The sequence below is a fragment of the Atta cephalotes genome (genome assembly GCF_000143395.1).
Source record: "Atta cephalotes unplaced genomic scaffold scaffold00034, whole genome shotgun sequence".
Lineage (NCBI taxonomy): Eukaryota > Metazoa > Arthropoda > Insecta > Hymenoptera > Formicidae > Atta > Atta cephalotes.
In genome coordinates, this window is record NW_012130098.1 from 198,301 (window position 1) to 225,866 (window position 27,566).

Below are 27,566 nucleotides of genomic sequence, written 5' to 3' on the forward strand. Positions count from 1 at the left end.
ATTAGTAGTATATATATTTTATTATATATTATATAATATATNTATATATATATATATATATATATATATATATATATATATTGATTATTATAACNTAAATAATGTAATAAACTCAATTCTAAAAACTTAAAATTTGTTTTATATGTAATAACGTATATGTTATAATGTAATATTCGTCTGTCGAAACGTATTAATACATGTACAATGAAGTAAACTCAATTCTGAAAACTTAAAATTTTTTCTTTCATGTAATAACATATAATGTTATAATGTTCATCTGTCGAAACATATTAATACTTGTTCTATACATAAAAGCTCTATGTACCTATATAAATTAAATTGAGATTAGATTTGTGTAATTTTCAAATCGCGTAGCTGCTTTGAATACATATCACAATCCAATCGTTTAAATTTAAGAATATGAGAGAGCGAAGCTTTTAATAATTATGATGTCTCCTACTCAGAATCAGATTCCTGTAATTTAATTTAAATCATGTAACTTATAGCATTATGTTCAAACTGTAATATTATTCGAACTTACCATATATTGTCCCTCAACATATCTTCCCGAGTTTCTAGAGGTTCTCCGCAATTCCCTGTGCTCTACGTGATCTTGATTTCGCCGTCTAATGAAAAATTACGTTTATTTTATAATCTCAAAATAGATACGTGATAGCATACTTACGATCTTGACTGGATTTGTAAAGTTTTAAGTCTGTTATCAATATCATGTGAAGGACTCGTCGAGGTATCTTCTATGGCTGCTGTAGGAGACGTTTGCATTTCTGCGGTGTTATTATTATCATAGAAAGCATTTGTTTTGGTTCCGCGTATTACCACTTTAGTAACTGGTAATCTAAAAATGAAATGATTATATAGACATTTATTAAGTAAACTTTATAATTTAAAAATGATATTTCTATATTTCAATTGATGCATTACTTTTCTATTCATATTTAAATATAATCAATAAAAATATGAGAAAATAAATTACTCACTGGTTTTTCCGTGGACCACGCTTTTTCTTTTGTTTACTGAAATAAAAATGCCCATTTTCAGGTGGAAGTGCAATTATTCTGATTACTCTGAGATAAAGGGACAAAAATATCAAAATTACGAGAAATTGTCAAGTGCATACATATGATCGATTTGTATAATATATTATTTAGAATTTTTTAAAAATATTCCTTTTTAATAAGTAAAATATTAAAATAGAAATAACAATATCAAGAAATGATATAAATGACACATATAGAATGACACATAGAATGACACATATTTGTGAAGTGATGGGTATAGAGAACGGCGTGTCATGAAGAGGAACATAGGCATTATTAATTTTAGGTAATATGAAGCATACAGAAATGATCAATTCTTTTATTTTGTTACATGTTAATGATTAATAAAATGTTTTTTTTTGCGCTTTTCAATGACTCTTTTTAATTTTGATAAAGTAGGATTTAGGAGCGCTGGGAATAGAAGGTCTTATTTGAAGCAATATTTATTCATATGTCTATCACACCAATTTGTATTATTAATATATAAATAGAATACAAAGATTTTTTTAAGCTTACTTGAGTTTCAATCTCGATAAAATACACACATCGTTCTCTATGCACTATTTTTTCAATTACCTCAAAAATATGATACGATAATATTATATATTTGTAATAATCTCTTATTCTAGCAGAAATGCTTTGTTGTTAAAACAAGCACGAAATATAATAGATTACATCGAAAATATACAATTTTTGTCCCTTACATAGTTTTAAATATACATGATTGATATAATTTTCATCTAAAAATATGTTCTTAAATTCTTTAAGGCCGCCTGTGACAAGCGGTTAGGCTCACTACTCATGCAAACATATATGTGTATACAAAAAATAATTTTTTTGTTTAAAATATTATGATTTTAAGTAACAATAGATATTTACAAATTAAGCACAAGCATGCAGTTATACTGCAAGCAGATCGCAATTTTTTAAATAAAAAAATATACAACTTATGATTCCACATTCTCTCTTTCTTCCTCTTTCTCTCACACGCACACTTTCTCAATAGTGCTTTAAATTTTTTAAATTGTAAAATTATGATAATTATAAAATTTCGTATTTTAACATATCAAAATAATAGAGTTTTTAACAGTATACATCGATTCATCATACATAGAATTCATTCTTTTTCATAAATTTATCATAGCAATGAGTCGTAACATACTAAAGTTTTACGAATATATCATAAAATTAATAAAGCATTAATGAAAAAATGGCAGTAAAATAAAAATATTATTAGTAATGGGACTGCTACCACTATTTCTACAGAACTACATTTTGCAAGCAACATTACTATCTTATAGCAATAATAAAAGAAGCACATTAGTATGTGCATAGAATTTGCGCACTTTTAGTTTTATAATGTTTTATATTGTCTACATATATATTATATATAATATTCTAATATAATATTTTTTTGTTAAACTTATTAGTATGATCTTAATTATAATTACAAATAACTTATATGTCACTAGTCGATAACAAAGAAAATTTATCAAGCACTTGAATATTATTACAATAAAAATTAAATGCTTTACTAGTTGCTGCAATACAAACTATACATATTGTCCATATATAAATTATAATATATAATTATAACACATGACTTGAAATGCAAGCTATACACAATATATAATTACATATACACATATAGATAGATAGATAATATAGTTTGCATTGCAAAAGCTAAAATATTTTATTTTTATTATTTTTATATTCGAGCGCTTGCTGATTTTTTGTTATCGAATAGTTACATATAACAATTATTTTCCATTATAATTAAGATCATCCTATAACGAGTATAACAAAAAACAATATTACATTAGATTTTCTCTATATTCGGGTACTTCCAACTCACCCAGCAAGTTCGTGATCAGAACCTTCGTCAGGTTCATCAGCATCTTCTTCTTCTGCAAAAATAAATATTATTGTTGAGACGATGAAGAAGACAGGATAACTTAAAATTAATACTTTACTCTTAATGCTTCTATAATTACAATCATAAACGCAATTATTTCTGCAATTTATGATGTTTATGTCTGTCTCAGTTCAAATCCGAATCCAATTCTACAGCATTACATTATTTTAATCTTGCATGAAAATGGCAAGAAAATAAGAACTTTACAGTAAAAATTATGATACATTTATCAATTTCCTATTCAATTAATTTTGAAAAACAGAGTTTTGTCTCATGAATATATACACCAGAAGTACTTTTCAAAATAATGTGACATAAAATCTTTTACCTGCTAAATCTTTCTTGCGTCTTGTGTAAGCTCGTTTACTTGTAACTGGTACTTGATCAGTTTCACCATGTAATAAACTATTTCTGTATAATAATAAAGGCTGCCAATCCTCTCCTCGTGAAGATGGCATTCCAGCTTGTAGTCGTCTATCCAGAAAGTTGAGTCTACAATTGGATACATCCTATTAAAACTCATAAATTTGAAGAAAAATATTGGCACAAGATTTTAGATTTAAAATATTTTTTTATTAGATATTAGATTTAAAATATAGTACTTACACTAGACGTTTATCTTGTTTGAGAAGTTTATTCGTGAATTCTGACAGTATTTCCAGGAACGGTAAATTCGGTGGTGGACCTGTAGGATCCTGTTCGATACCATCTGGAGGAGTAATGACGAATAACACTCCTGCACGATGTAAGGCCGTAATCGCTTCACGATTTTTTACAGCGTCCAAGCCAAAGGATAAAGCAAATCGTTTCGCGAGTTCCTAGACATAATTAGATTTTAGCATATTTTATCTCATTGCATTACAAATATATATCAATAGTTACATACCTTTATCGCAGTAAATTCTTCACTATTTCTGTTCACCTTCCCCTTTTCAGCCATTATCTCATTATATAAAATATTTAAGCTTTGTTGCATCGTTAATGCACAATTCGTTTTGTTGATATCTCTCGCTTTCCCTAATGTAGTTTTAATAATATCGCCATAGTCATTGTAATATTTGACGTAATGTTTAAACACATCTGCCGCAGCTTTCGTGGGAATCATATTATATACAATTAACTTGCAGTAGCCAGCCAAAAAATTTCTTCGTTTATGTAGTTCTTCGATTTTAGAATGTTCATCATGTTCATCTGTGAAATATAATATATGAAATAAATTCATATTTTTCAGTAAGTTATTTAATATATCATTCTTCAATTTATATTCTTCAAAAGTGCATTACTTAAAAAATTAAATTTCGCAGAAAAGAGGAAAACTATTTTTCAACTTGACAAAAAATTATTGATTAATCAAACAATATCGGCAAAAAGAATTAATATGGTGACATGTTATTTTTTTTATTTTTGTTTCACAATCTTTGAAAAAAAGATCATCTTTTTGAGCTATGCCAATTTCTTTATAAATTACTTCACTTTTTATAATTGATAGGATAATGTTTATTTAACTCATTCATGATAACACGAAAATAAGGTTTTTTTTTAATTGTTTATTTTTTGAAGAGAGCAATATATTAATTATTCAGCTGAGACACTGAACTGTCTAATAATAGAACATTTTCCTATCAAACAAAAAATCTAGATCTAATTCTTAGTCTTACTGTCTCGCATATAAAAAAAGATATTATTTTCCACTATGATACAAATAAGAACTAAAATAAATTTTTAAGATATATAATAAATAAATGCTGTATGCATGTTCGGAAAATAAAAATAAAAATAATTCACCATCTTCCTCTTCGGAGAAGACATACTCTTGTATAAATCTATTGAGCATGTTTTGCATTGCTTGATCTGGTTCATATACCAACTGATGCATCAAGGGATTAGTATGCGTAGTCAATTGATTGCAGAATACTACTAATAAGTCACATATGGTATTATACGCAACTTCCCTTAAGATCGGCGATGATGGCTATTTAACATTACAAATATTATTTATAAAACATTTTACGTTTATAAACATTTAATGTGACTTTGTTTTCGAATTTGGGTAAAAATTATAATTACCGTGCTGCTACTATCACCACTGACAAAATGGCGCATCAAACCTATAAACGAATGCAGTCGTTCATTCAACTGTCGACATTCATTCTCGCCACGACTGCCTGAGTCCACAGCTTCCATCAAATGATGTTCGCCCCACAAAATGGCGAAAAAGCATGCGCTTATACAGTATTTAACTGCCTTAGGTGGTAAGCATCTATGTATAAACAATTAAAATTAAAATATATTTAAATATATTTTTATTTAAATATATTTTATTTAAACATATTTAAACATATATTTGTATAATTTCATAAATATAAGGAAAATTACTTTGAAGGATCCTTTGCATCTTCAATATCTTTATACAATGAATCCCATATACCCCAAGGATTCATATTGTGACAGGAATAAAATATAGAAACTTTTTTGAGTGATTGGACAACGTTAAATATTTCATCTTCGTCTGGTTCCTCATTTCCCTCAATCAAATTTCTATATTCGTCGATCGCCTCTTTATATTTATTTACGATTGAATCGATTAAAGTTGAACGAGCGACGTCACACCTATAAGAAAATAATTTGAATACTGAATGCTTTAATATGTATAATTTGAAAAAAGCGATATACATACCTAGTGAAGATAGCATGACCTTCCACGCACATGTGTTCCAATGTTTTAGACGCTGTATCTAAAACTTCGGTATCATGCATTTTTTCTACAATCCCGTGAATTTTACTTAATAAAGAGTCTAAATTCATTTCCTGTCTAGATTTTGTATAAATATCTAAATCGAAATATTGCGGGATTGCGAGTAAATTTGCCAATTTTTCAGGATCCGCTCTGTATTTATCAAGTAACAGTGGTAACGTTTGAATAAAATGTTCTGTCAATTTTTGCTTATCATCGTAAACTTGTTTAAGTTCTTTCACTGACAGAATTTTTCGAGTAGGTCCACGGCCGACCGGTGCTTCGCCCGTAGCAGCTTGTTTTATGCAACACACCATCAATTCAATGAGGGATGTTTCTTTTTGATTATCCAATGCTTCTTCATCGGGACCAGCCTCCTCCAACAAAAGATCCGTCATACATTCCCAATCCTTCATCATTTGATTAGTTTCGATCAGAGAATCAACTAGATATGCCCCGTGTTCGTGTAACTCGGATTCGATGAAGAACAGAACAAGATCACGTATAAGTGGCGTATTCGGTAATCGTTTCTTGCCACGTCTTGTCTTAACACTCGCCATAGTTACTTCGTCCAGACGGAATAAACGTTCATTCAGAAATTCACCAGCTGCCTGCGCGACCGCGCGATGTGAGGAATAAACAAGCTCATACACATGTTCGCAGTCTTTATCAGTGAGGATCTCTCTATGATGTTTCAAGATTGAGATAACGAGTTTCACAGCCTGGACCGCCACATCATATTCCTTGTCTAATGTCATTGCGACGATTCTATCTTTAAACTTACTTGTGAACAATTCGAGCTTCGTTTTTAGTTCCTCTGAGGCATACAATGGTTGTAATGCCTGTAAGCATTTTAATCTAACTTCTCCAACTTTATCATGTAAGGTCCAACCTACAAAATTCAAACACGAAAATATAATATGACTTTTATTTTCATTGTGTAAAAAGTGAAAAAATATTATGTACCAATATATTTCAAATAAGAATCATCTAAGAAATTTTGGTGGAACTTCTTCATCCAGACTCCAATTTCTGCCATACAAATCGCACGTATTTCCGGCAAGGTATCTCTGTATCTATGAACGAAAACGGATTTAAACATGTATGTAAGCATGTTCTTTATTTCGTCCATATTCTCTTCCAATTCTTTTCGCTTTGCCATCAAAGATTCCAATCTGTCTGCTGCTCTTTTCTCCCGAGCCTTTTGTCTCTCTGCTTCATACTGTCGTTGCGTGTTGTCCAAATTTATAGATACAGTCAAAGCAACATCTACCAAAGCTGTCATTAATTTCATGGCTACAAGTCAAATTGTTCTATTAATATACATTTTGGAGTTCACAGTAGTAAAATTTTATAAACACTCAGTTTGTTGAAATTTACCTGCAAGCGTAGCGGTATGTCTAAACGCTCTTACTTGTGAATCTGACAGCCCAGTTAGTAAAGAAATAACATTATCCATTAAAAATTGATCATAAATAATCGAATATTGGCACTGTCGGACGAGAATTTGGACGAATTCACAAAAATTTGCACGGAACTTCTTCCACTGTTGTCCCGTCATTATCAATGGATATTCACCACTTTCCTGTAGAATAAAATTTTATAATGATAAAGTTACGATCTATTAAGCATTATAATCTGAGAAACATACTTCGTCAAATTCCTCGGTCATCTTGCGAATTATTGCTACATGTTCCATGGTCAGTTGCATCTCGGAAGTAATGCGACCTTTGCAACCACTTGCATTAATAAAAAATTGCATCAACATAAGAAGGGCGTTCTCTCTGTTACTTTTATACTTTTCTATCCAGTCGTCAACAATAGTCTGTTAAACAATATTTGTAAAAGATTTTGATACACAGCTCTTATCATGTATTTATTAATATATAAATCAATTTACCGTGAGCGACGAACGATTATTTCTAATAACATAATAAAGACTAGCTTCATCTTCTAAACTATGCGGATGGTGCGCTCTTTTATTACGTCCTCGTCCACCACCGCCTTTGCTTTTGTTGGTGGATAGTGGAACATAATCCGTATCGATTTCTTTGTACTTGGGTTGCTGCACTATGCCTCCTTTAAAAAGTCAAAGATTACAATAGATTACAATTTTTCATATTATTTGTGTGTTACAAAGTCCGTAAATATTGACAAAATACATATTCATGCATACCACGCATCCTGGCACGCGTGTTTCTTGTAATCCTCATATTAGAAGCTGCTGGTGTTGCAGGAGCCTCGAATTGTGTCTGATTATCAAGATTTCCTGATTGTTCCTGATATTGCTGTTGAGTTGTACCCGGCGAACTGTAGCTCTCAGAGGAGTAATGTTCTGGACTATAAATATACAATAATTAGTTAATTTAAACTTTTATATACAATTTTGATGTAATAACTGACTGATTATAAAGAAATATATGATTATAAAGGAACATATTGTTCTTTTAAAGTGCTTTCTTTCTTTCTTCAGTTTCTGTTCTTTTTTTATAAGCAAGTAGAAGATGACATTAGAGTTATTTATTTAGCAGATAAAGTCATTTATTTCAAATACAAATGTATACTAGTTAAGTCACTAAGTCACAAACAGACTTAATAACATCAATTTGCTAATTTGATACTTACGTGGGATTGTGCAGCGGAGTCTGAGACGGAGTCTGATTGTACGGTGTATATGCATTGTAAGAGTCGTTCGCGTCCCCGCCGGAATTGTCATTCATCGGCGTCAATGGTGTCATCGGTGTATCATACTCCGGAGGCACCGGATCATCCATACGGATCCGTTTGCCTCCCCTTCTGTGCATCATCGTAACGTTCTCTAAGTTTTAATGCGTCGTTCCAGAAAGATTTCGTGCCCCCGGGAAAACGCGCGCTCGGCCGCGATAACCGCGCGTTAAGTCGCCATAACTGCGCGCGATTCGTACTTTGCCGAGACTCTCACTAAACGTGTCGAGACGCACCATTCGGATACTTTTGACAAAGCGAAGGTTATTTCTTATGATTCTTGATGGCGCTTAAATTTAAACTTGTTTTTAGCATTCAATGCTCTTCTTTTTATATTATTAACGTCTGATTTCCGATACTCACAATCATCCGCGATGTCTCGGAATGTCTCGATATTTAACGTTCAATCGTCAATTAATGCCAAATTCCGTTACAATCGAGATAAGATGGGGACATCTTGAGACGCGTCTCGACGAATGATTTTCATTGGTCGCCTAATTGAGAATTCTCTAGATGTTTAGATTCATGAGAACACGCCCACCATTTTGTCTGAGCCTCCGCCATTTTCCTTCCAGCCGTAATTTGAATTGTCTGTCTTTTTTCTCCTAACGCTTCCAGTGACTGTGTCGGAAAGGACGGAGAATGCGCTATTGCATTATTCTTATAATGTGCGTTCCGTTTTCGCGCTCACAGCGCTTGTAAGCATCATTTATCTTTGTTTAATATTCGATAGACCGAATAGACAACAAGGATAGTATATATGATTATAGCACGGAGCGTAAAAACAAAACACACTTCAGTCACGATCCTTCGCGCGCGATGAGGAAAAGTGGAAGCGTTTCGCGCGCGTACAAATGTGCTTACGATTGCAGAAATTTCACCTGAGTCCAGGTATCAATTTATTATTTTTTAATATTTGAAGAACAACAATCAAGTTTCGAATCAAAGTTTCTGAATGCGGCTTAAAAATAACGAAGGTAATTTAAAATATATCTAATGCCCGTTCCTACCGTAGATTACTTTTTGTTTTTTTTTCTAGTTCTAAGAATTAGAAAAAATGAAGAGTAAATTAAATCGAGATAAAGTCAATCTACATTTGTGGAAATAGAACTAAGATTAAAATGAAACTACATTAGTAGAAATGGGCATAAAGGAGACGAAAGATCTACACTTTTGAAATTTAAAATGAGATAGATATAATATGATAGATTATATGTTTGATATTCAATTAAAGTGAAAAAGAAAATTTTAGCGGAGGAATAAATAACAAATCCGAATAAATTCCTTATAATCTGCAATTAATATATTTTGTTGATTTTCAGAATGTGATTAGCTGATTCTCCTGAAGAAGTTTTGAGGATTCCCTTTCGAGACGCCGAGCATCGATCGTCATGGTGGTTATAATCTGACAAAATTATTTTTCGAATATCGGGAGGGTAAGTCTGCTATCGATGCAATAATACAAGACGCCTGCGCTCTTTTTCAATTCTTTTATTATTCATATACTTTCGTTGTTATAATGATAAGATTATACAATGTGATATTCTACAAGTTAGTTTTGATAAGAAATAAGAGAGGCGCGGATTCGAAAACGTTCGCGCGACTTTCCCGAGGAAATACGACTCTCGCGTCTCAAAGGTGATCTCAGTTAAGTCCTGACTAACTTAATCAGACCAGTAAAATTGTTTGAAACAAAAATTTCTAATTGCAAAATTCGCTAATTGTCCCTAACCTTTTTTTTTAAACAACATGTTAATAATTCAACAAAATTAATAATTTGACAAAATGATATCAAGTAACATCATTTCGTTAAGATATTAATTTTGTCCAATTATTAACATATTGTATAACAAAAGATTAGAGACAATATTATACAATTAGAAATTTTGTACTGTTAATAAGTTGATCACTGATTAAGTTAATCAAATTTTTAATTTGCCCTTAAGAAATTCCCCAATTATAACATTCTCCTCACCTAAATTTTTAATATCATATTACTTTGGTTTTATTAAATAATTTTATATTGATCTTTTTACGCGTACAAATCAATGCTTAAAAAATTGCAATTCTATATATTTTTATGTATATATCATATTAAATCATTATAAAAAACCAATTATAATACTCATAATAACTCATACAAATTACAATACATTCACAAATTATGATAATGATCTCTGCGAACTAATTGATGTACGATTCGTAATCAAATTAATCGACATTAATATCAGTAATCAGGTTTAAAGTGTAGGCGAAAAGTCGGCATTTTTGAAACGTAAAGCGAACATCGATCAGTTAATCTGTGGTACAGAGTAAGAAATGTACAAAGCGAGTATGTCTCGTTTTCTTCTCTCGTGCCGTATTCGTTTAATTGCCTACCTTTTTTCTAAACCTATACGGTTTCGCGAGTAGTGTTATTTTCTTCCTTTCTTTTCGCGCGTTTGCTTGCATTTATCGAAATCGTCACCGTCATCGCTAACGGTAAACGCGCCGCGAAATCGCCGTGCGAACGGAATTCTTAAGGCAGTCGTTATTAAGTACTACGATAAGTTTTGGCACTTACAGATTTATGATTGCACTAATTGCGAATGGTACCGGCCGCGCTCTCCGAGAAAACGCCTGTCTTCTACACTATGTATAACATATGTATATTTGATATCAAATCTCCGCTGTGTGCGGCACAACGAGAATCGCAATCCTGATTTTTTTCTATATTAGTTACACTTCCTGGGGACGGTATTGCTATTAATAACGCTCGACATTGTTTACTACGTTATTATCATTCGAAAGAAATTTTACAAGAATCTCCCTGCCTACACATTGCGTATACACATATCTGTCTACAAAACTTCGCTGTACCATTTATTTAGTCTTACTTTGCTACGAAGGCAAATGGAAATGTTTTTGTCATCATCCTTTTTGATGAAAATTAGTATGAAAAATGCCCAAAATATAAATATGCATGAAAAGAACGATTTTGTTAAAGTATCTAAAAATTGAGGTAGATCTGAAAATACAGATCTGAAAATAATTTTGTTACACTATTAAAATTATTATGTAGGAAACTCGTGAGCAATGCTGTCAAAAGTTTTGACATTCTAATCATTAGTTTGAGCATATCCTATATAATATTATTTTGATAACAAAATTTATTCTCAAATCTCTAGCAAAACTTTTAAATACTTTAGCAAAACTGTTCTTTCCATGTGCAAAAAAATGATAGTGCTTTAATTCAAATTTATTTTTGTTCGCTTGTGAGTCGCACGTGACGTTGTACACGAGAAATGTTATTGTTTTGACAAATCACTTTAGCTCGAGTAAAGCAACGCAAAACTGCTAATGTTACAACGTTGCGATGCGCTCGCATCCTTTAAATTTAAATTTATATTAAAGCTTTGTAGTAAGAAACACAGCATAATACAATTGACACAGTGATCATTTCATCTTTGTTTAACAGCAAATAACAAGGATGTATTGATTCATTGTGTTACACTGTGTCATCTGTGTTTTTTACTGGAAAGTATTCTATATGTCTCAAAATTTGAAAAGAGTTAGATATTTTGTATGCTGTAGGTTGCTAAAAGCCGGTTTTATATCTTTGAGAATATTGGATATCAATTATCGCTTGCCTTAGTAATGAAAACAGAACGCAATTTGATATTTAATACTTTTTGATATTTAATACTTTTCCATTTTAAATGCAAACGTGAAGATAAAATATGTTTTGCCTATTTACTACTTGTTTATACGATTTACACAGTAATTTAATATAAAATATAATATATAAAAAATATTTCGATAACAGAGAAATTATTTCAGAATAACATTTTTGAGAGATATTTAAGCTTAAGGCAAAGCAATATTAATAAACGAGATTGAAAATTTGATCTTATTAGTTCAGATATAGGTAATATAAATAAAACTGGCACAGCGTGTTCAAGAACATGAATGATTCATTAAAAGACACAGGAAGAAGAAATATATGTAAACGACAAATCATTGGTAACTGTTATGCGTGTTTCGTGTGTAATATTCTTACGCAAGCCGTGACCTTTTTCCATTAATAAACAAAAATTTTAAAAAGTAGCTCTCTATTCTCATATATGAGAAGCAAGGCGTTAGTGACGTTTCTTCGATACTGCTCGCCTCGAGGCACGTTATTTTTCATGGACGCAATATGTTCAGATAGGACGTAAGGATCAATAGCTCCTTGTCCTACCTTCATGGTATAATAATTGATATTCAGAGAGATGAAATTCAAACGAGGCCAAAATCCGTGTGAACGGTAACGTCACAGTTGTTGGGCTTATCGGCGGCCGCCATGTTCACCTCTACCAAGGTATCCACGCTGTTAATCGGACAGCCCTTGAGGATTTTCTGCGCCGCTAGGCTGGTGAATTGTACCTGCATGTCGCTGAGACTGGGATAAGAGTGCAAATCTGAACCTCGGCTCACAGTCTTCTCTAAGTTGGGCTCGGAGCCCTGAGGAGCTCGTTGTTGCTTCACCGTCTCGAGATTCTCGATGTATACGTCATTGAAAGAGCCACCAAAACCATCATACGACTTGGTAGGAGACGGCGGATTCGAAACGATATTGTTCTTCGAACCGGGATGAAGTAGATTGCGATAACTCAACGCGTCCTTCGATAACGACAGACTAAGCTTACGCGAGTTATTCATCGCATCATTGGTGTTCTTTGTAGTGGACAACGCAGCAGCCTCTTGTACCAGAGCATTCTTGTCGACGTTGTTAGCCGAGGCATCGATCAAGTGGGCTTGACTATTATTCAAACGGTTTGTTAGCTTCAGCTTGTTAGGCACTTCATCTTCGACTTTCGGCTTGTTCTCCTTGTCAGATTCCGATAGCAGAAGACTCGTTTTTGGATCTTTCGGCGTGTAGAGTGACGACGGACGCTCGGCCTTGATCGGTTTGTTCAGCTTTTCGTCATCAAGTTTCGATTTAAAAAGCTTCTCGTCATCCACCCGGGTCTTGTAGGCTTTCTCGGTTACTAGCTCTCTCTCCTGCTTCTCCTTGCAATCTATAACTTCTTTCTCGGCAATCTTCGTCTTCACCGTGCCATTCTCGAAAGTGATTACGGACCTCATCGGTGAGTTGTTCTGCTGAACGTAGATCTTCGTGCCAGGCGAGCCGGAAATGGTCGTCGTACTGGTCGTATTGGAGGCCAACGTCACGCTATTCTGTATCGTCCGTTGCTCCTGTGATGACGGGCTTAGATTGGTAGACACCTGAAGAGTTATCGAGTTCTGCGCCTCTTGCAGAGGAGTCAGCGAACCTTGCTGAACGACTTTGAGCGGTGACGATTTCGTGGATAGTGTGGCCGTTTTCAATGGCGAACAAGTTAATTTCGTACTGGAAATTGACTTGCCGCTAGAATGAGACGAATGACCCGACGAAGTTTTTTGCAGCACCTTAAAATACAATTTTTTTATTAAAGAGAATATAAAGAAAAATTAAGGAAGTGAAAAAAATTAAAAAATTAAGGAGGTTAAAATTAATTGCTATATACAATATATTATATACAATATGTATATATACAAAGCTATATACAATATGTATATATACAAAGAACATTAAAATATTTAATATTTTGATATATTTTAAATGGATAAAATATTTACGAGTATCTTTTTTATCAGAAAAAAAAACGCATATATACGCATGCAAATATTTTGTTACATATTTATAACGGAGTTACATCCACCTTATGTTGTGGGGAACCGTTGGTCGATTTAGTGCCAATGTTGCTGAAGTCATGACTCGGTCTTCTTGAGTTGGTCTGCCTAGTGTTGGGCCTACCCAATGTTGTCGTTTTAGCCGGACTCGCATTCATTGTTCTAACTGAACCAGAGCTACCACCGCTTCTGCTAGGTGACGAATTCGTCGAGTTTTTATCGTTCTGTGTTTGATTACGCGTTTGATAACCCTCCTGATTGGTGCTGGGCGGTAGAACAGATGCTCTAGACGTACATCTGCTCAAGCTTGAGCATTTGGATCTCGGCAGAGTAGAGCACGGTGATCGATGCCTTCGAGAGCTTCTTGGCGTCGAGTTGGCCAATAAACTCGAGGAGTCACCGCTGGCTTGACGCCGATGTCGCCTTGGTAAAGTGGCCGATCGCACCGAGCTCGAATCATCCCACACTTGGAAACTAGCCTGCGATTGGTTTAAACCTTCCATCATCTGAAAAAAGATTTGATTGATCTTTCGCGCGATTTGAAACTCTTTGGAATCAAGGAATTCTTATTTTTCACCTCCAATTCAATTCCAATTAAATTATTTAAATTGTTTATATTATCTCTATTTATTACTATCATTAAATTTTCAAATTCAGCGTTATTGATAGCGCGATACGTTGTCGACTCAGGAATTTTCATTAATTGTCAGGGGAACCGGTTAATTAGCCTTACGGCGTTAGAAGTGCTATGCAAAAATTTTTATTTTGTTGGTTCTTATTGGAAAATACCTGTATACAACTTACCGAAGGGCTGGCGGCCCTTGTCTGCGTGGCAACGCTATGCAAATGTACGACACGCGGATTAAACCACTCGGTGGGGGGATACTGAGCACTGAAAGTGCCCATTAACGGTGCGCCCTTCCTCCTTGTGCTCCGCCGAAAGAGCCTGGAGAGCAGGCCTATCTTCTCTGAAAAAATCCCAGAAAAGCCTTGAGGAAGGAATTTGGATTTTCTTGCGCTTTGTTAGACAACAATAAGGATCGAGAAAGGGCTTGCCAGCTATAGAGTGACTAAAAAGCTACAATCTGGATTGTATTATACGATCTACAGATATTATGTATATATAGGATATTTCGCAGCAGTTGTTTATAATTGTCCTAATATAATCAAAACGTTCTTGTTAGTGCTAAAGAGTACTTAATATACTAGAAATAGCCGTCCGAAACAAAAATCGTTCGAGCAGCTTGTGAATATAAATAATTAAGTGCGAAAATTTTAGGCTGATGCAAAAGTTCCGAAATTCCGCTTTTATAAGAACAGTTATAAACAATCGAAAGCATTTTTAATAAAACTGATTCATCCATCACCCATTAAATAAAGCAGTCACCCATCACCATGCAATCCCTTTCCCAATTAGACTCACTGGTTGGACTGTGAGGCGCACTGTCGGTACTCGCGTATTCCGCGCTGGAAGACGTATCACTCCTTTCGGGTCGTCGTGGTAAGGACCGTGAACTTCCGCTTCTGTGTAAACGTCTGGCCGAGCCCCAAAGCCGTAGAGAATGTCGCCTTTCGAGACGGCCGGGCATCGACCGACACCTGGCGAACAGGACTTTATCATTGGGATTTCCTGGAAGAGAGACATACAAAATTATTTTTAACTCTTTATTACATTATATATGTAAATAAAATTAATTATATGTAAAACGAATGAAATGCTTAAAAGATTTGCTGATAATTTCCATATCTTGAAAATTTAACGGTCCTCATGCTTGTTATCTGTCAAATAAGACGAATGATTGTAAAAAGTGTCCTCGTGTGAGTAAACTTAGATTGCCACATTGAGCAGACTGATTGGGAAGAGTAAATTCTATGCGACGCGAAGACACACATGCAAATATCAGAATGCCGAGACGACGTGACACTCCAGTTAAAAGGGTTAATATCACGACCGAGCTGCGCGTTGTAACTTAAAAAAAAAAAAAAGTGGAATACCCTCATTCCTGAGAGTTTCATCTTGGTATATAGCCATGGGCGATACGTCGACATAGCGACCGACGACGAGTGGGTTACCAGCGTGAGAATCAGCCGAGAAACGAGTGAGAGAAAAGTAGGAAGATTATATATATATATATATATATATATATATATACGTGTGGTCCTTCCCCCCTTTCTACAATGATGTCGACAGCGTATGTAACGGTAGACAATGTCGTGACCAATAGCTAATATATTGTGCTAAACGCTTTCCAGGCATCGTCAGCTTCTCTACTTCGTTCTCTCTCTCATCTCTTTTTCCTTCTTTCTTGTTCTTTATATGTACTGATATTGGCTCTATTCTGCACGTACGCACGCATGTATACGTATTCGATGTATGTTAAAAAAAAAAAAGAATAAAAAAGAATATACCGCAAGAAACTTCCGCGTGCGTTGTGGTATAAAGGTCTCACCTGGCGATATATCACGAAACATGAGAATTTTTTGTCAAAGATAATAAAAAGCCGCAGATAGAAGAGAATTCCTCGAATTTCTGTTGTAGCAATAATCGAAACAACAATTGCGTTAGGATTTTTCATGTGTAATCAACGCCCCAGGTAGAACATAAAATCATAATAAAAAAGACGATCATCAAGTAGAAATAAAAGGAAAATTCATAATGATATCATACAATGATGAATAAAAAATCTCATTATCATGTCCAAGAATTCATCACAAAATAATCGTCAAAAGTATATCAAATGACATTATAATCTTTCTTAAAATGACTTGTACTTGATATTATCTTGATCTTGTTATGATTTTTTGTGCTCTGCCCGAAGCAGCATTTCTTGACTGAAAAACAATGAATATCAGGAATAAAAATGTGGACATATGACAGAGACAAACATTGTTTCTTCTTGACATTTCCGCGAACGTGGTAAAAAGTGAAATTAAGATCGCGCATTGATTTTTCGTACGCGGTCGCGAGAGGAATTGATGATCTTCCGGCGACGAGGCTTGCGTGGCTACCAAGGACGACAACAACATAAACGTTCTCCCGACTCGTTCGTCGAGTCGCCAGCAGAAAAAGGCCTCGGAGAGTGAGCAGCTTCGCGAACTGCTCTCCTCCTGGACACAATCGGAACGTTTCCCGAACACGTGCCGAACGAGTTTGCCTGGACCGACCGGTCTGCCGGACAAGCGAGTTCATTCTCGCAAGTTTTACGGGCTCCGACTTCCTGCGCATCCTTTCGTAAGATACGGCGAAATCGATCTCAGCCTCACGCGTTTATCTGTTCATCTTTATACGTTCTTTACATACATCTGTATGCTTTTGTCATTGAGTCTCAAAAATATCACGAAAATTATGTAAGACATTACAAGTAACACAAACACATTTTTACTCTTTACGCCTGCAGCGTACACTGTAGTGCATTAATTCGCTAGGTCATAGTAGCGACTCACTTATCGACGTTTATTTTTTACTCAAATATTATCAACTTTACAGAAAAACTGCAAAAGACAAAAATTATTGATTTTCTTCTCATAGAACTCTAAGAATTTTTTCAGAATTTTTTATCAACTTTTTAATACTGTAGTATTTTCTTATTTTCAATAAGTCGGGCCGGCATCTACTATGATCCAACGAATTAATGCACTGTACTGTACATTAATTTCTCTCTGCAACACTCTATATTATTTAATAACAAGAATTTCTCCACTCTGTTGAACTCTATATTCAACACTTTCCTGAAATATAATTTCGGTCCCGCGTAATGCACGTTCATATCGCGTCGTAGAAACGATGTTAACGCGTTAAATTGATCGGCAATATGTTATAAATTAACTATCTTGCGTTATAAATTAACTATCTGATTGATATCGCGAGATGATACGGCGGGAAACATGGTTACGGGAAACTTTCCTTCGCGGATAAACCTCGCGCACCACAGGAGACAACGGGATACGCGACACTCTAATAAGACGCAGAGAACTCTGTGGTTACTACTGAATGAAGACGAAAGCATGTTAATCGCATCATCACCCAACATCATCTTTCGTGCGCGATATATACAACCGATATTTTCGCAGCATTAACTTCTTGCACGACAATTTCCTCGTGGAAGCGCATAATATATATCTACGCTTCTTTTGATTAATAACCTGTCTATTCTAACAACGTTTACACGTTTCTTACATCACGTTTCCACATTTTAACTTAAACATTAAAGAAAAATGGCAAAGGAGCCTTTTAAAAAATAATTTTCTTCGAAAGTCATCACGTTTACATGAAGCTAGCTAGTAAATTATAGACTTTGTCTATTGAGAAAATAGCTCGAGGTGACGTCAGGCTCAGAAAATAATTAGCGAGACTCATCTTACCTCCGCAAATAACGTCCGCCAGGTTTGTCTGTACAGCCTGATGCGTAACATCGCCGTCTCGCAGAGTGAGCATCTCACCGTGTACGAGTGCCACCGCCTCGTCGTTGCTCATCAGCATACTACCCTGACCTCTGGACCCGTTTACGTCCCTGGAACACCGCCTGGAGCTACCGGAGTCACGTCTAAGCCTTTTGGTCTCGGGCGTTACAACGAAGTAGCCCTGAGACGTGTGATAGATCTTTCGTTCTTGCATGAGCTTGGCGAGCGCATCGTAAACGAGCTCTCGGCTGGGCCTCTGCATAGCCGGGAAGGCGTTTCTCAGGGCTGATCTGAGGGTGTCCAAGGTCGCCGCCTGCCTCTGAGAAGTCAGCTCCAGAATCGCCCAACATAAGGCTTCTGGCAGCGGCGTGAACTGACCTTGGGAAACTGGAGCCACCAGACAGTCCTCTATATCACCTGCAAAAGGGAGAGACTCGAGGTTAATGCGTGAACATCTTCGCATCCGGAGGCCATATTATTTTTCTACAAATTAATTAAACGGCGAGTATTCATTCGGCCGAGTCATTTTATGTAACTTGTTTTATGCTTCAATACCAATTTTGCTCCGTTATGATCTCGTGCGTCGGATTTTACGATCGTTCATCGCATTAGCGCCCTCGGAGATAAAATGAGCAATAAGATCATACCATAATCTTATATTTTCTATTTATTTCCACCGTCGCTGCAATAAACTTCTATTTGTCTTTTGATACAGTTGTATGTAATTTTATTTTCAAGGTTGTCATTGAACATAATAACTCTAATACTCGTTATTCTACGAATCTGACACGTACAAATTAAATTATATTCATGTTAAAGCCTTTCTAAATTAAATCGAGACTGTTTGCATTTCTATACGTGTAACGACCGCTAAGTATTTCATTAAGAAATACACAGCGATGAGAGTCACGTTAGATGGTTTTATGTCGATTTCGTGATCTCATGGACGGAACAGAGTCATTCCAATTACGAATTAATCGAATTCTTTCCACGAATAAAGTCAAAGAACAAACGCGATTGGTGAATATGAAAAAGACAGCGAATTTAAGCCCAGGCGGCAACGACTCCGTAATATTATAAGAGAATCGAAATTCTTATTCTTCCAGTCACGTTTTACGGTAACCTGGCGACACCGCGACTGCGTGCTCTCCTACATCTGGTTTACGCCCACAAAAAGAATATGGATTATTCTAAACTCGGGGTAGGACCTCGAAATTCCCTGCGAGGTCCGCGCTTTGTTCGTGCGTCGAATCTCTAATGTCTTTTCGAAGTCGATACAGAGAAAGTTAATGCCAACGTCACCGTAAAATACACCTACATATCACAATATTATGCACGATAAAATATTTTATTTCAGCCATAAAAAGATTCATTGCGTCCCAGAAATATCTATTTGTGAAATCATTGTTTGATCGCGCTCATAATTAAGGATTTCTGCTGATAGAGAAGTTCCGTTTGAAGAACGGGAAAGTCGACTGCCAACGCCAACACGAACCGTTCTTTTACACTTCTTTTAGATCGCTGAAATATTTTAATCAATGTAATCGCGTATAGTATGCCAAAACTCAACAATGTATTCACTTGCTCCACCGATCGTATATAATTAAAGGTTTGAAGCCGGCGGAGAAGAGCTCTATTTAAAGTTCGTGCGATCGCAGGCCCGCCTTCTCTAAGGCGCAACTCTGCAATTTCCCTGCACGTCTGTCAACAGTTGCCTTTGTTATTTGCAAGACAGGGCAAGACAGGAAAGAGTAGATCTCCAATTACGCGTGTAACTAACGTGTAGAAAACGCCCGCCTCACAAGCTCCCGTTAAACAATTGCTGTAAATAGGCCGAATAAATCCGCCTTCCTAGCTCTCCTTTGCTCTTATTCTTTCGAAGTATCTCGCTAGCAGGACAGGTTGTCTCGTTGTCCGCCTCTACACCGACATCTATCTCCGCTTGATATACGCGTTTCATAAAGCCGGATCATACGCAAAAGGCACACAGCCTCGGCAATGCTTCTACTTTCGTCTTAAACATTATTCTCACGCTCGATGCTCATTGAATACGAAGATGTCTATTTAGACTTTGACTACTCTACACTCCGGTTATAGTGAAATTATTCTCACGCTCAACATCAAACATATCCAGTTGAGTCTCGAGTGTACAATTTAGTTAATGAAATAAAATATCTTCGTTCATTCAAGATTCTGATATACGATATCTCATTTAACGCTCAGTAAAATTAATCTTGTAGTTAATCTCAGTAGTTAATCTACTTCAACTCTATACATCATTTATTTATGTGTCGTTTATTTACATATTTCTCCTCGCAAATACGACGGTCAATTGAATTACCGCGTCGTAGCTTTGAACAAGCGGCACCTATATAATGCTCACGTGGGAGCAACCAGTTTCGGTTTCATTGGCGCAAGCAAGATCTTATCCTGCGAACGCGGCATAAAAAAAAAGATACATGATCTACATCATCGCACCGGGGAGATCGCGAAGAAAATGAGCCATGTTGTATTGCACAATTTTCAAGGAACTTTGTCGACGACAGATAGAAAGACGGACATCATAGCGAGGCCATCGGGATCGTGGAACCCGATACGTCGGTTTCTGGGGCGTAGATGTTTACCGACTCACCGCTCCATGTCGTGAGAATCCCGTCCCAAACGTGTCCTGAACGTGTTCTCCGCGCGTATTATCTGGCACTCATTATCGGCGTGCACTCTCCGAATTGGAGAGGTATTTGGTCGATCGGCGAGATATACATGCGAATTTGTCGCGACAAATACAGCACAAAAGATTGAAGCAATATTGCTGCAATGTTGCAATATTGCAGATTGCAACGTAACATTGCAGAGATATTACAGAAATGTAAATTAATATGCCTGCAAAATGTCAGTAATATGCTTGTAATATTTCACAAACATTGCAAAACTGTAATTCTTTATAAAAATATATAAATTTTTACAATATTTATGTAGTATAGTCTTTTAATTTAACAATCGTTTTTATGATATAATAATTAATATAATTCATTTTATATTTAAATAAAAAATTTATTGATCTATTATTTGACGGTCATTTTATTAGCTAAGTTTTATATTTATTTTAAATATGAAATCAAAAGATTGTATAATATCGAGTTTGGATACAATGCATCATTATCGGATAAGACGATAAGCAATTAAGCTGCTGAAAACGATTTATCGAAATATTAATTATGTGTTCGATGATGTATTTATGCCTGATATGAACGCAAGAATAAACCAGCGTCCAAATTTTATTGATAAATTTCATACTGTCATTTTTTAATCGATTCAATCGACTCGGAGTGGTTTCGAATTAAAAAGAATCACTGCAATTAACTTACCAAGCAACTATATTATTATATTAATGTGAATAAATTTGTAGTTCGGTACATACACATATATGTTTTATCTTTACGAATAAATTTATCCTTCAGAATTAATATTATATTTATTGGAATATTTTATAATTTTTATCATAAAAAATTGCTTTTGAAAAGCACATATCACTAGAAATGCGATTTGTAAAAAAATTAAAATTAGTGAGATATATGTATAAAAATAATTTTCATTTTAGAGTCTTCATAAAAAATTTACCCAAATACATTATATTGCAATATTGCTGGAATGTTTTGTTGCAATATAACAAAAAACGGACATCTTAACGTTGTTGGAATTTTGCAACCATGATTCAGTAACGTTTCGCAACCACCACATGCAATATTGCAATATTTCAGTGAAATCATTCTGCAATGTTTCTGCAATCTTTCTGCGCTGTATGGTCAAACTCTCGAGGGAAGGCTTCTCGCGTGACATCGCGAGACTTTTGCCTGATTTGACATCGAGGCTTTCTTTTCTTTTATATTTCTTATCCTCGATCTTTCTTTTTTGGGACGATTAGATGACGTCGGATAACTCGGCTTAAATCTTACCAACTTGTTTTGCTCTTGAAATTAAACCGTCAGAGCGATACGTGCGCAATTTCAGAAGTACGCCGAGAACACCGACAATTAGACGCGCGCCATAAATTTTCCAGAAAGCGCTCTGCGTGTGTCAAACCGCTCTATTTGTCGTTTTGTTCCAATGTTGCGGCGCGCGATATAAGACCGATCGGGACAGACGATTTATGGCCGATGGACATTTACCACCCAACTAGCGGTTGCAAATGGCCATTAACGGTTTGTTCTTATTTTTGTTAAGCTTATGCTTTATGACTCGTCTATGCCTATGGGTAGAATTTAAAAGAAACGATCTCAGCATCGACGGCTGTTTCGATTCCTTCGTTGCTTTATCGTTTTACGGCTTTCTCTCGATCGCAGATCTCAATATTGCAATGTCATTTTGTTGTACAAAGCCACTCTTATTATCCGAGCACAAAGTATTCTAAATAAAATCAGGTAACTGGATCGGGGAGAAGGGAATCATTCTGCATTTACCTTTTTGTTCTTATTGCGCGCAAGTTAAAACGTTTCTTTCTCAACTTGTTCAAGTTCTCAACGCGACTACGTCACGAAACTCGTGAAGTCGACGACACTGATCCGTCGAGAAACAGTAGATATACCGTGAAGCACACCTGCCGACCTGTGGCGACCCTGCGAAAGGCTATTATTAGCATCCTGCACCTTTCTATCATTCCACGAGACTTTATTATAATATTACTCCACGCTGCCCACGTAGACAGCATTTGTTTGGCGTCCCGAAGTAAAAGGTAGAACCGACTGGCATTCGGGTCGGTCGATCCGCGCCCACGCGAAAATATATCGATAAATATCACCGCGAGGAATGGACGAACGCAGAAACACGGAGACAAAAGACACAGTGGCTGCCGACGGGAACGACGAGACTTGTTTCTTCTTGGACTGTTCCTCGAAACGCGCGAACGCGTTGGGATCACTTCCGGTGTATAGTACAAGCTGCAGAACATGTTGCATATATCCTTATCGCTGTGATCCATCGTGTTGGTTGGCTAGTCGGGTTGGTCGATCGGTCGACCTCCGCCGCCTTTATGGCTATGTTCATGGGAAATGGCAAAGACCACTCGCCACTCGAGGAATCACCTCGTAACAAGGCGACCTTTGAATCGCGTATATACCTACTCTCTTCGAGTCTCCAGCGCGGCGACTACCCGTTCGTTGATTATATGTAAATCCTTTAAGACGCCACTTCGTACCTCCGGCCATATATCGATTCTAGCGACTCATTCTCCCTCATTTGTTTATCTTACGCCGGTCTCTTTTTGTCGGATTGCGTTAGTGTGCGCGAGAGCAAATACGGAAATTGTACATTAGATTAATCATACGTTAGATTGTTGATTGCACGGTATAACAGCCGTTGACAGCACCGCGGAAACCATTTTATCTTTTCACTCTTCTAAAAGGTACCGCATTATCCGAAAGATTAAGTAAGGCTGAACATTTTACTCTCTGCAGACGATGTTCCTATAAATAACGCTAATGCCTGTTTCTATCAACGTAGTGTAACTTTAATCTTGATCAACTAATTTTACATCTCTTTTTAGTTCTAACAATTAGAAAAAGATGAAGAGTAAGTTGAAACGAGGTTAAAAAATTAATCTTTATTAGTAGAAATGGACATAAATTAATTAAAGTTGATGGACTCTTAATTCATTTCCCCTCTTAATTTTATTCACAAAAAAGAATGGGATGATTAATTAACTCCAACGCTTATTGGAATTGCCTTAAGGATCGATACTATCAACGTTGATCAATTAAATTAAACGAGCTTCTTTCTTTCGTAAAGTTAACTGCAATACAGATGGATGATTTATTTAAGTCTGATAAACCGATGTTGGTGAAATCAACCCCAAGAGCAACAGTTTCCGATGAAAGTGAAACTCTCAGGTGCACAAGAAGATGAAGTGCATAAAGAATCTACAATTCTTTCGGACAAGGTGTGGTTAGTTAATGTTTGGTTCGCACGAAGGTTTCTCATTCGTTCCTACTGGATTTATGCATCCCTGTCAGCAGTCAATAATCCCGCCGAGACGTTAACCGACCGTTTTGTTATCTGTACGCGGAATGCGAATGCAGTTATGTAAGAGGCACGAGTCAATTATAAATAAATAGACACGCGCGTGTGTACCAGGCTGTTCTGCTGCTGCTCCTGCTGTTGCACTGTTGGAAATAAATTTTCCTACTGCGAAAGCAAACGCGAATTCTCGACGTGACACAGAACACGAGAAGCGAGTCGAAATCAAATGGAGCACTCATTAAATTCAAACGTGCAAACTCGATTTAAAATGCGAAGTTGCGCCCACGTCGAAATCGTTCCCGACATGTTATATCATTCGCGTCTAGATCTCCGGTGAATAATATTTTATATAATATGCCATACGCCGTATCGTTTGGAAAATTAAATTGTATACAATTCTCCGATCTGTATTTAATGAGATACGAATCTCGATGGTATTATTTTTGGAAGGTACTTTATTTTAGCGTTTACACAAATGCGGAGTAACTTCTGAGTGCTAAGTTGGTTTTTTATTGCTTCGTTGAATGATACTAGAACTTTCCTTTTCGCTTTCACCAAATTTCAAACATATATACCTATTTCACTTTAAGTACAAAAACTGTAAAAATAGACCTCTAGATTTCTTGTGACAACAAATCACAGCAAACGATACGCGTTCGTGATCTTTTCGAAGAGTTATTCCACTATCGAATCCGGGTCGCGACAATGTGCACACCACTCGACAACAGTAACGAACACACCGTGTCTGTAATGATCTTTGCCTAAGGCTAACTCAAACATCATTCAGGTTGGCTCAGACGTCGCGAAATATTCAATCTGTAAATAAGAAATGCTTAAACGATTCGCATCGTAAAGAAAAGATCTTGAATGTTTCAAATAAAACATTCCAATTTAATTTGATGAAAAAGTTAGAATTTTTAAATTAAATTCTCGAATACTTGAACTTTTAATTATTGCAGTATCCAATGTCTTTTTATATATGACACAATTTAATCACATCAAATAACTCGTATTATGACGTGAACGTTGCATGAATTTTACAAGTTTTTATATCAAAGATAAAATCTTCTGATTTGAGTAAAATCAGAAATTTTTAATTGAATTCTCGAATATGAGTGTCTTTAGATGTTGCAATATCAGGTCCTATATCTTTTTATACATATATGACACAATTCACCATTATATAATTCGTATTATAACGTGTGTTGTGTATGACTGCTATTATCATTTACAAATTTTTATATTAAAGATATAAAGAGCTTGAAATCACGCGCACGGCTGCAATTCAGTTATGAACGCGGGAGGTTTTAACAGCTTCAAGAATACCTGTCTTTCGTGCAGGACCCAGTTTTTCAATAATGTATATTTTACACCACGCGTACGCCTACGAGCACGTGGTGTCATTGGTTGCAAATTCTTGTGATCCTACGCAGGTGGCGAATGACGACATATTGCGCGGACAACGCAGTATACTTGTGCATTTAACTACCGCCTTAAATAAAGCTTTCATGAGCTCGGTAGCGTGTCCTTAATCATCCGATGAAACGTCATCGGTAAGGGTCATCTCGAATTATTAGCAGGAAATATTCTTATATTTTTTTTTATCACCTCCGAACGGATATGCTGCGCGTAATACCAAAACGTTCGCGTATTCCCGCGTTATCATCTGTATGAGAAACAGAGTATATACACGGACTTTCTCTAGCCTCTCGCATCCATCGAACGTAAGCCGCTTAACTTTCCGAGAAGATATATACATACACACGCATACATATACATGTGCATATAAGGATCTGCAAGTTGCATGCGTCTGACTTCTAGATGTACGCAAATGCGCGAGCGCATACATTATCGGAAACAATACGCAGCGGAGTTATTACGAGGATAATTAGTGTCGCAAAACATGCAAAAAAAAAGTCGCCATTCTTCATTGCGTCATCGCGCATCATGATATAGATTGCGGTCAAGTATTCTTTTTTCCCCTTCGAGGCTAAATCATTAGATCTTTTCTTATTCCCGCAGAACTCTCTTTCTTTCATCAAATATGAATATACCTATCTCACTTTAAAAAGTGTACAGTTCAGCCACACACAGAAAATAAGATCTATTGTGTCTGGAAAATTTATTTTCACTTTGCGTGATAATGCGTACAACTTCGGATGTTCTTATCCGGTATCGCGAATGATCATACAGAATGTCGTGACACACCGGCCACTTTCCATCCCGAGGCCTCCTCGTATATCGTGTCTCGATGCAGGTTCCGCGCGCAGTATATCCTTCTCGTGCCACATACTCATATTACAGCCGCCTAGCATATCAAGAAGACGGCATAACAATGCAGAGCATTTTAATCCTTCGTCTAGGAGAATTGCATATCAGAGGACGATGTAGAGGGGAATGATGTAGAGCGTGCAGCCCGCGTGGTACTTGTGAGATCAATTTTTTTGTTATTGCGGAAGCCGCGCAAATCTCCGTTACGGTGATATTAAATTTCGCTGGATCGCCAACGGCGGCACGGAGACGACTAGATCGCGCTCGGATTTAAATCCCGACCTTACGGGTCGTGTGATTTTTCGTTCGACGGAAAGACGATATAAGCCGAGGCCATGAGAATCGACTCGTAGCCTCGATTCCGCGTTCGACGCTGCTGCATCACGCGCCGCCGATACCATTCGTTCTCTTCGCGATAAGGGCGCAGCCGTTCGTTCGCTCTCGCTCATTTGACACGAGCCATTTTGCAAGTACGATCACTCAATGCGCTCGTCCACTTCGCTATAATTGGACAATATGCTTGCTCTATTCTAGTATTAATAAATTTATTATTAATATAATTTCAAATTCAATTTAATCTCTTGTACGTAATATTCAGCAAAATACGTTATTAAGTATATATATATATATATATATATATATATATATATATATATATATAGTAGACTATACTATAAGTTAGTTAAGTTTACGTTGTCTTCTACGTTCGTTAGTACTACGTACGTACGTAGTAATAAGTTAGGTACGTAGTTAGTAG

General features: G+C 36.0%; 2 protein-coding genes across 2 annotated transcripts in view; both read right to left on the reverse strand.

Moving 5' to 3' along the window:
* Positions 1-456: 456 nt before the first annotated feature.
* On the reverse strand, positions 457-8,514 carry LOC105621473 (cohesin subunit SA-2). The gene is made up of 18 exons (XM_012202941.1): positions 8,333-8,514; positions 7,884-8,047; positions 7,608-7,786; positions 7,359-7,532; positions 7,088-7,292; positions 6,674-7,003; positions 5,651-6,599; positions 5,350-5,583; positions 5,041-5,233; positions 4,759-4,945; positions 3,860-4,164; positions 3,580-3,791; positions 3,302-3,465; positions 2,914-2,965; positions 999-1,034; positions 686-856; positions 542-626; positions 457-474 (listed from the first exon to the last, which is right to left on the reverse strand). Exons 1-18 carry the CDS (start codon positions 8,512-8,514, stop codon positions 457-459), a joined length of 3,840 nt encoding a protein of 1,279 aa, XP_012058331.1.
* A 4,174-nt stretch (positions 8,515-12,688) lies between these two features.
* The window catches only part of LOC105621474 (storkhead-box protein 2), a 38,291-nt gene continuing 23,413 nt past the window's right edge, over positions 12,689-27,566 (reverse strand). Inside the window, exons 3-7 of the mRNA XM_012202942.1 lie at positions 18,488-18,943; positions 15,549-15,755; positions 14,930-15,114; positions 14,155-14,631; positions 12,689-13,861 (exon numbers count right to left, since the gene is read on the reverse strand). Of these exons, the coding sequence (XP_012058332.1) occupies positions 12,689-13,861; positions 14,155-14,631; positions 14,930-15,114; positions 15,549-15,755; positions 18,488-18,943 (2,498 nt within the window). The remainder of the gene's footprint in view (positions 13,862-14,154; positions 14,632-14,929; positions 15,115-15,548; positions 15,756-18,487; positions 18,944-27,566) is intronic.

Coding starts and splice junctions, on each gene's coding strand:
- LOC105621473 (XM_012202941.1), bottom strand. CDS start 8,514: ATGATGCACAGAAGGGGAGGCAAACGGATCCGTATGGATGATCCGGTG. Junction 3,466..3,579: donor AAACAAGATAAACGTCTAGT/GTAAGTACTATA, acceptor ATCCAATTGTAG/ACTCAACTTTCTGGATAGAC. Junction 2,966..3,301: donor ACGCAAGAAAGATTTAGCAG/GTAAAAGATTTT, acceptor TTATTTTTGCAG/AAGAAGAAGATGCTGATGAA.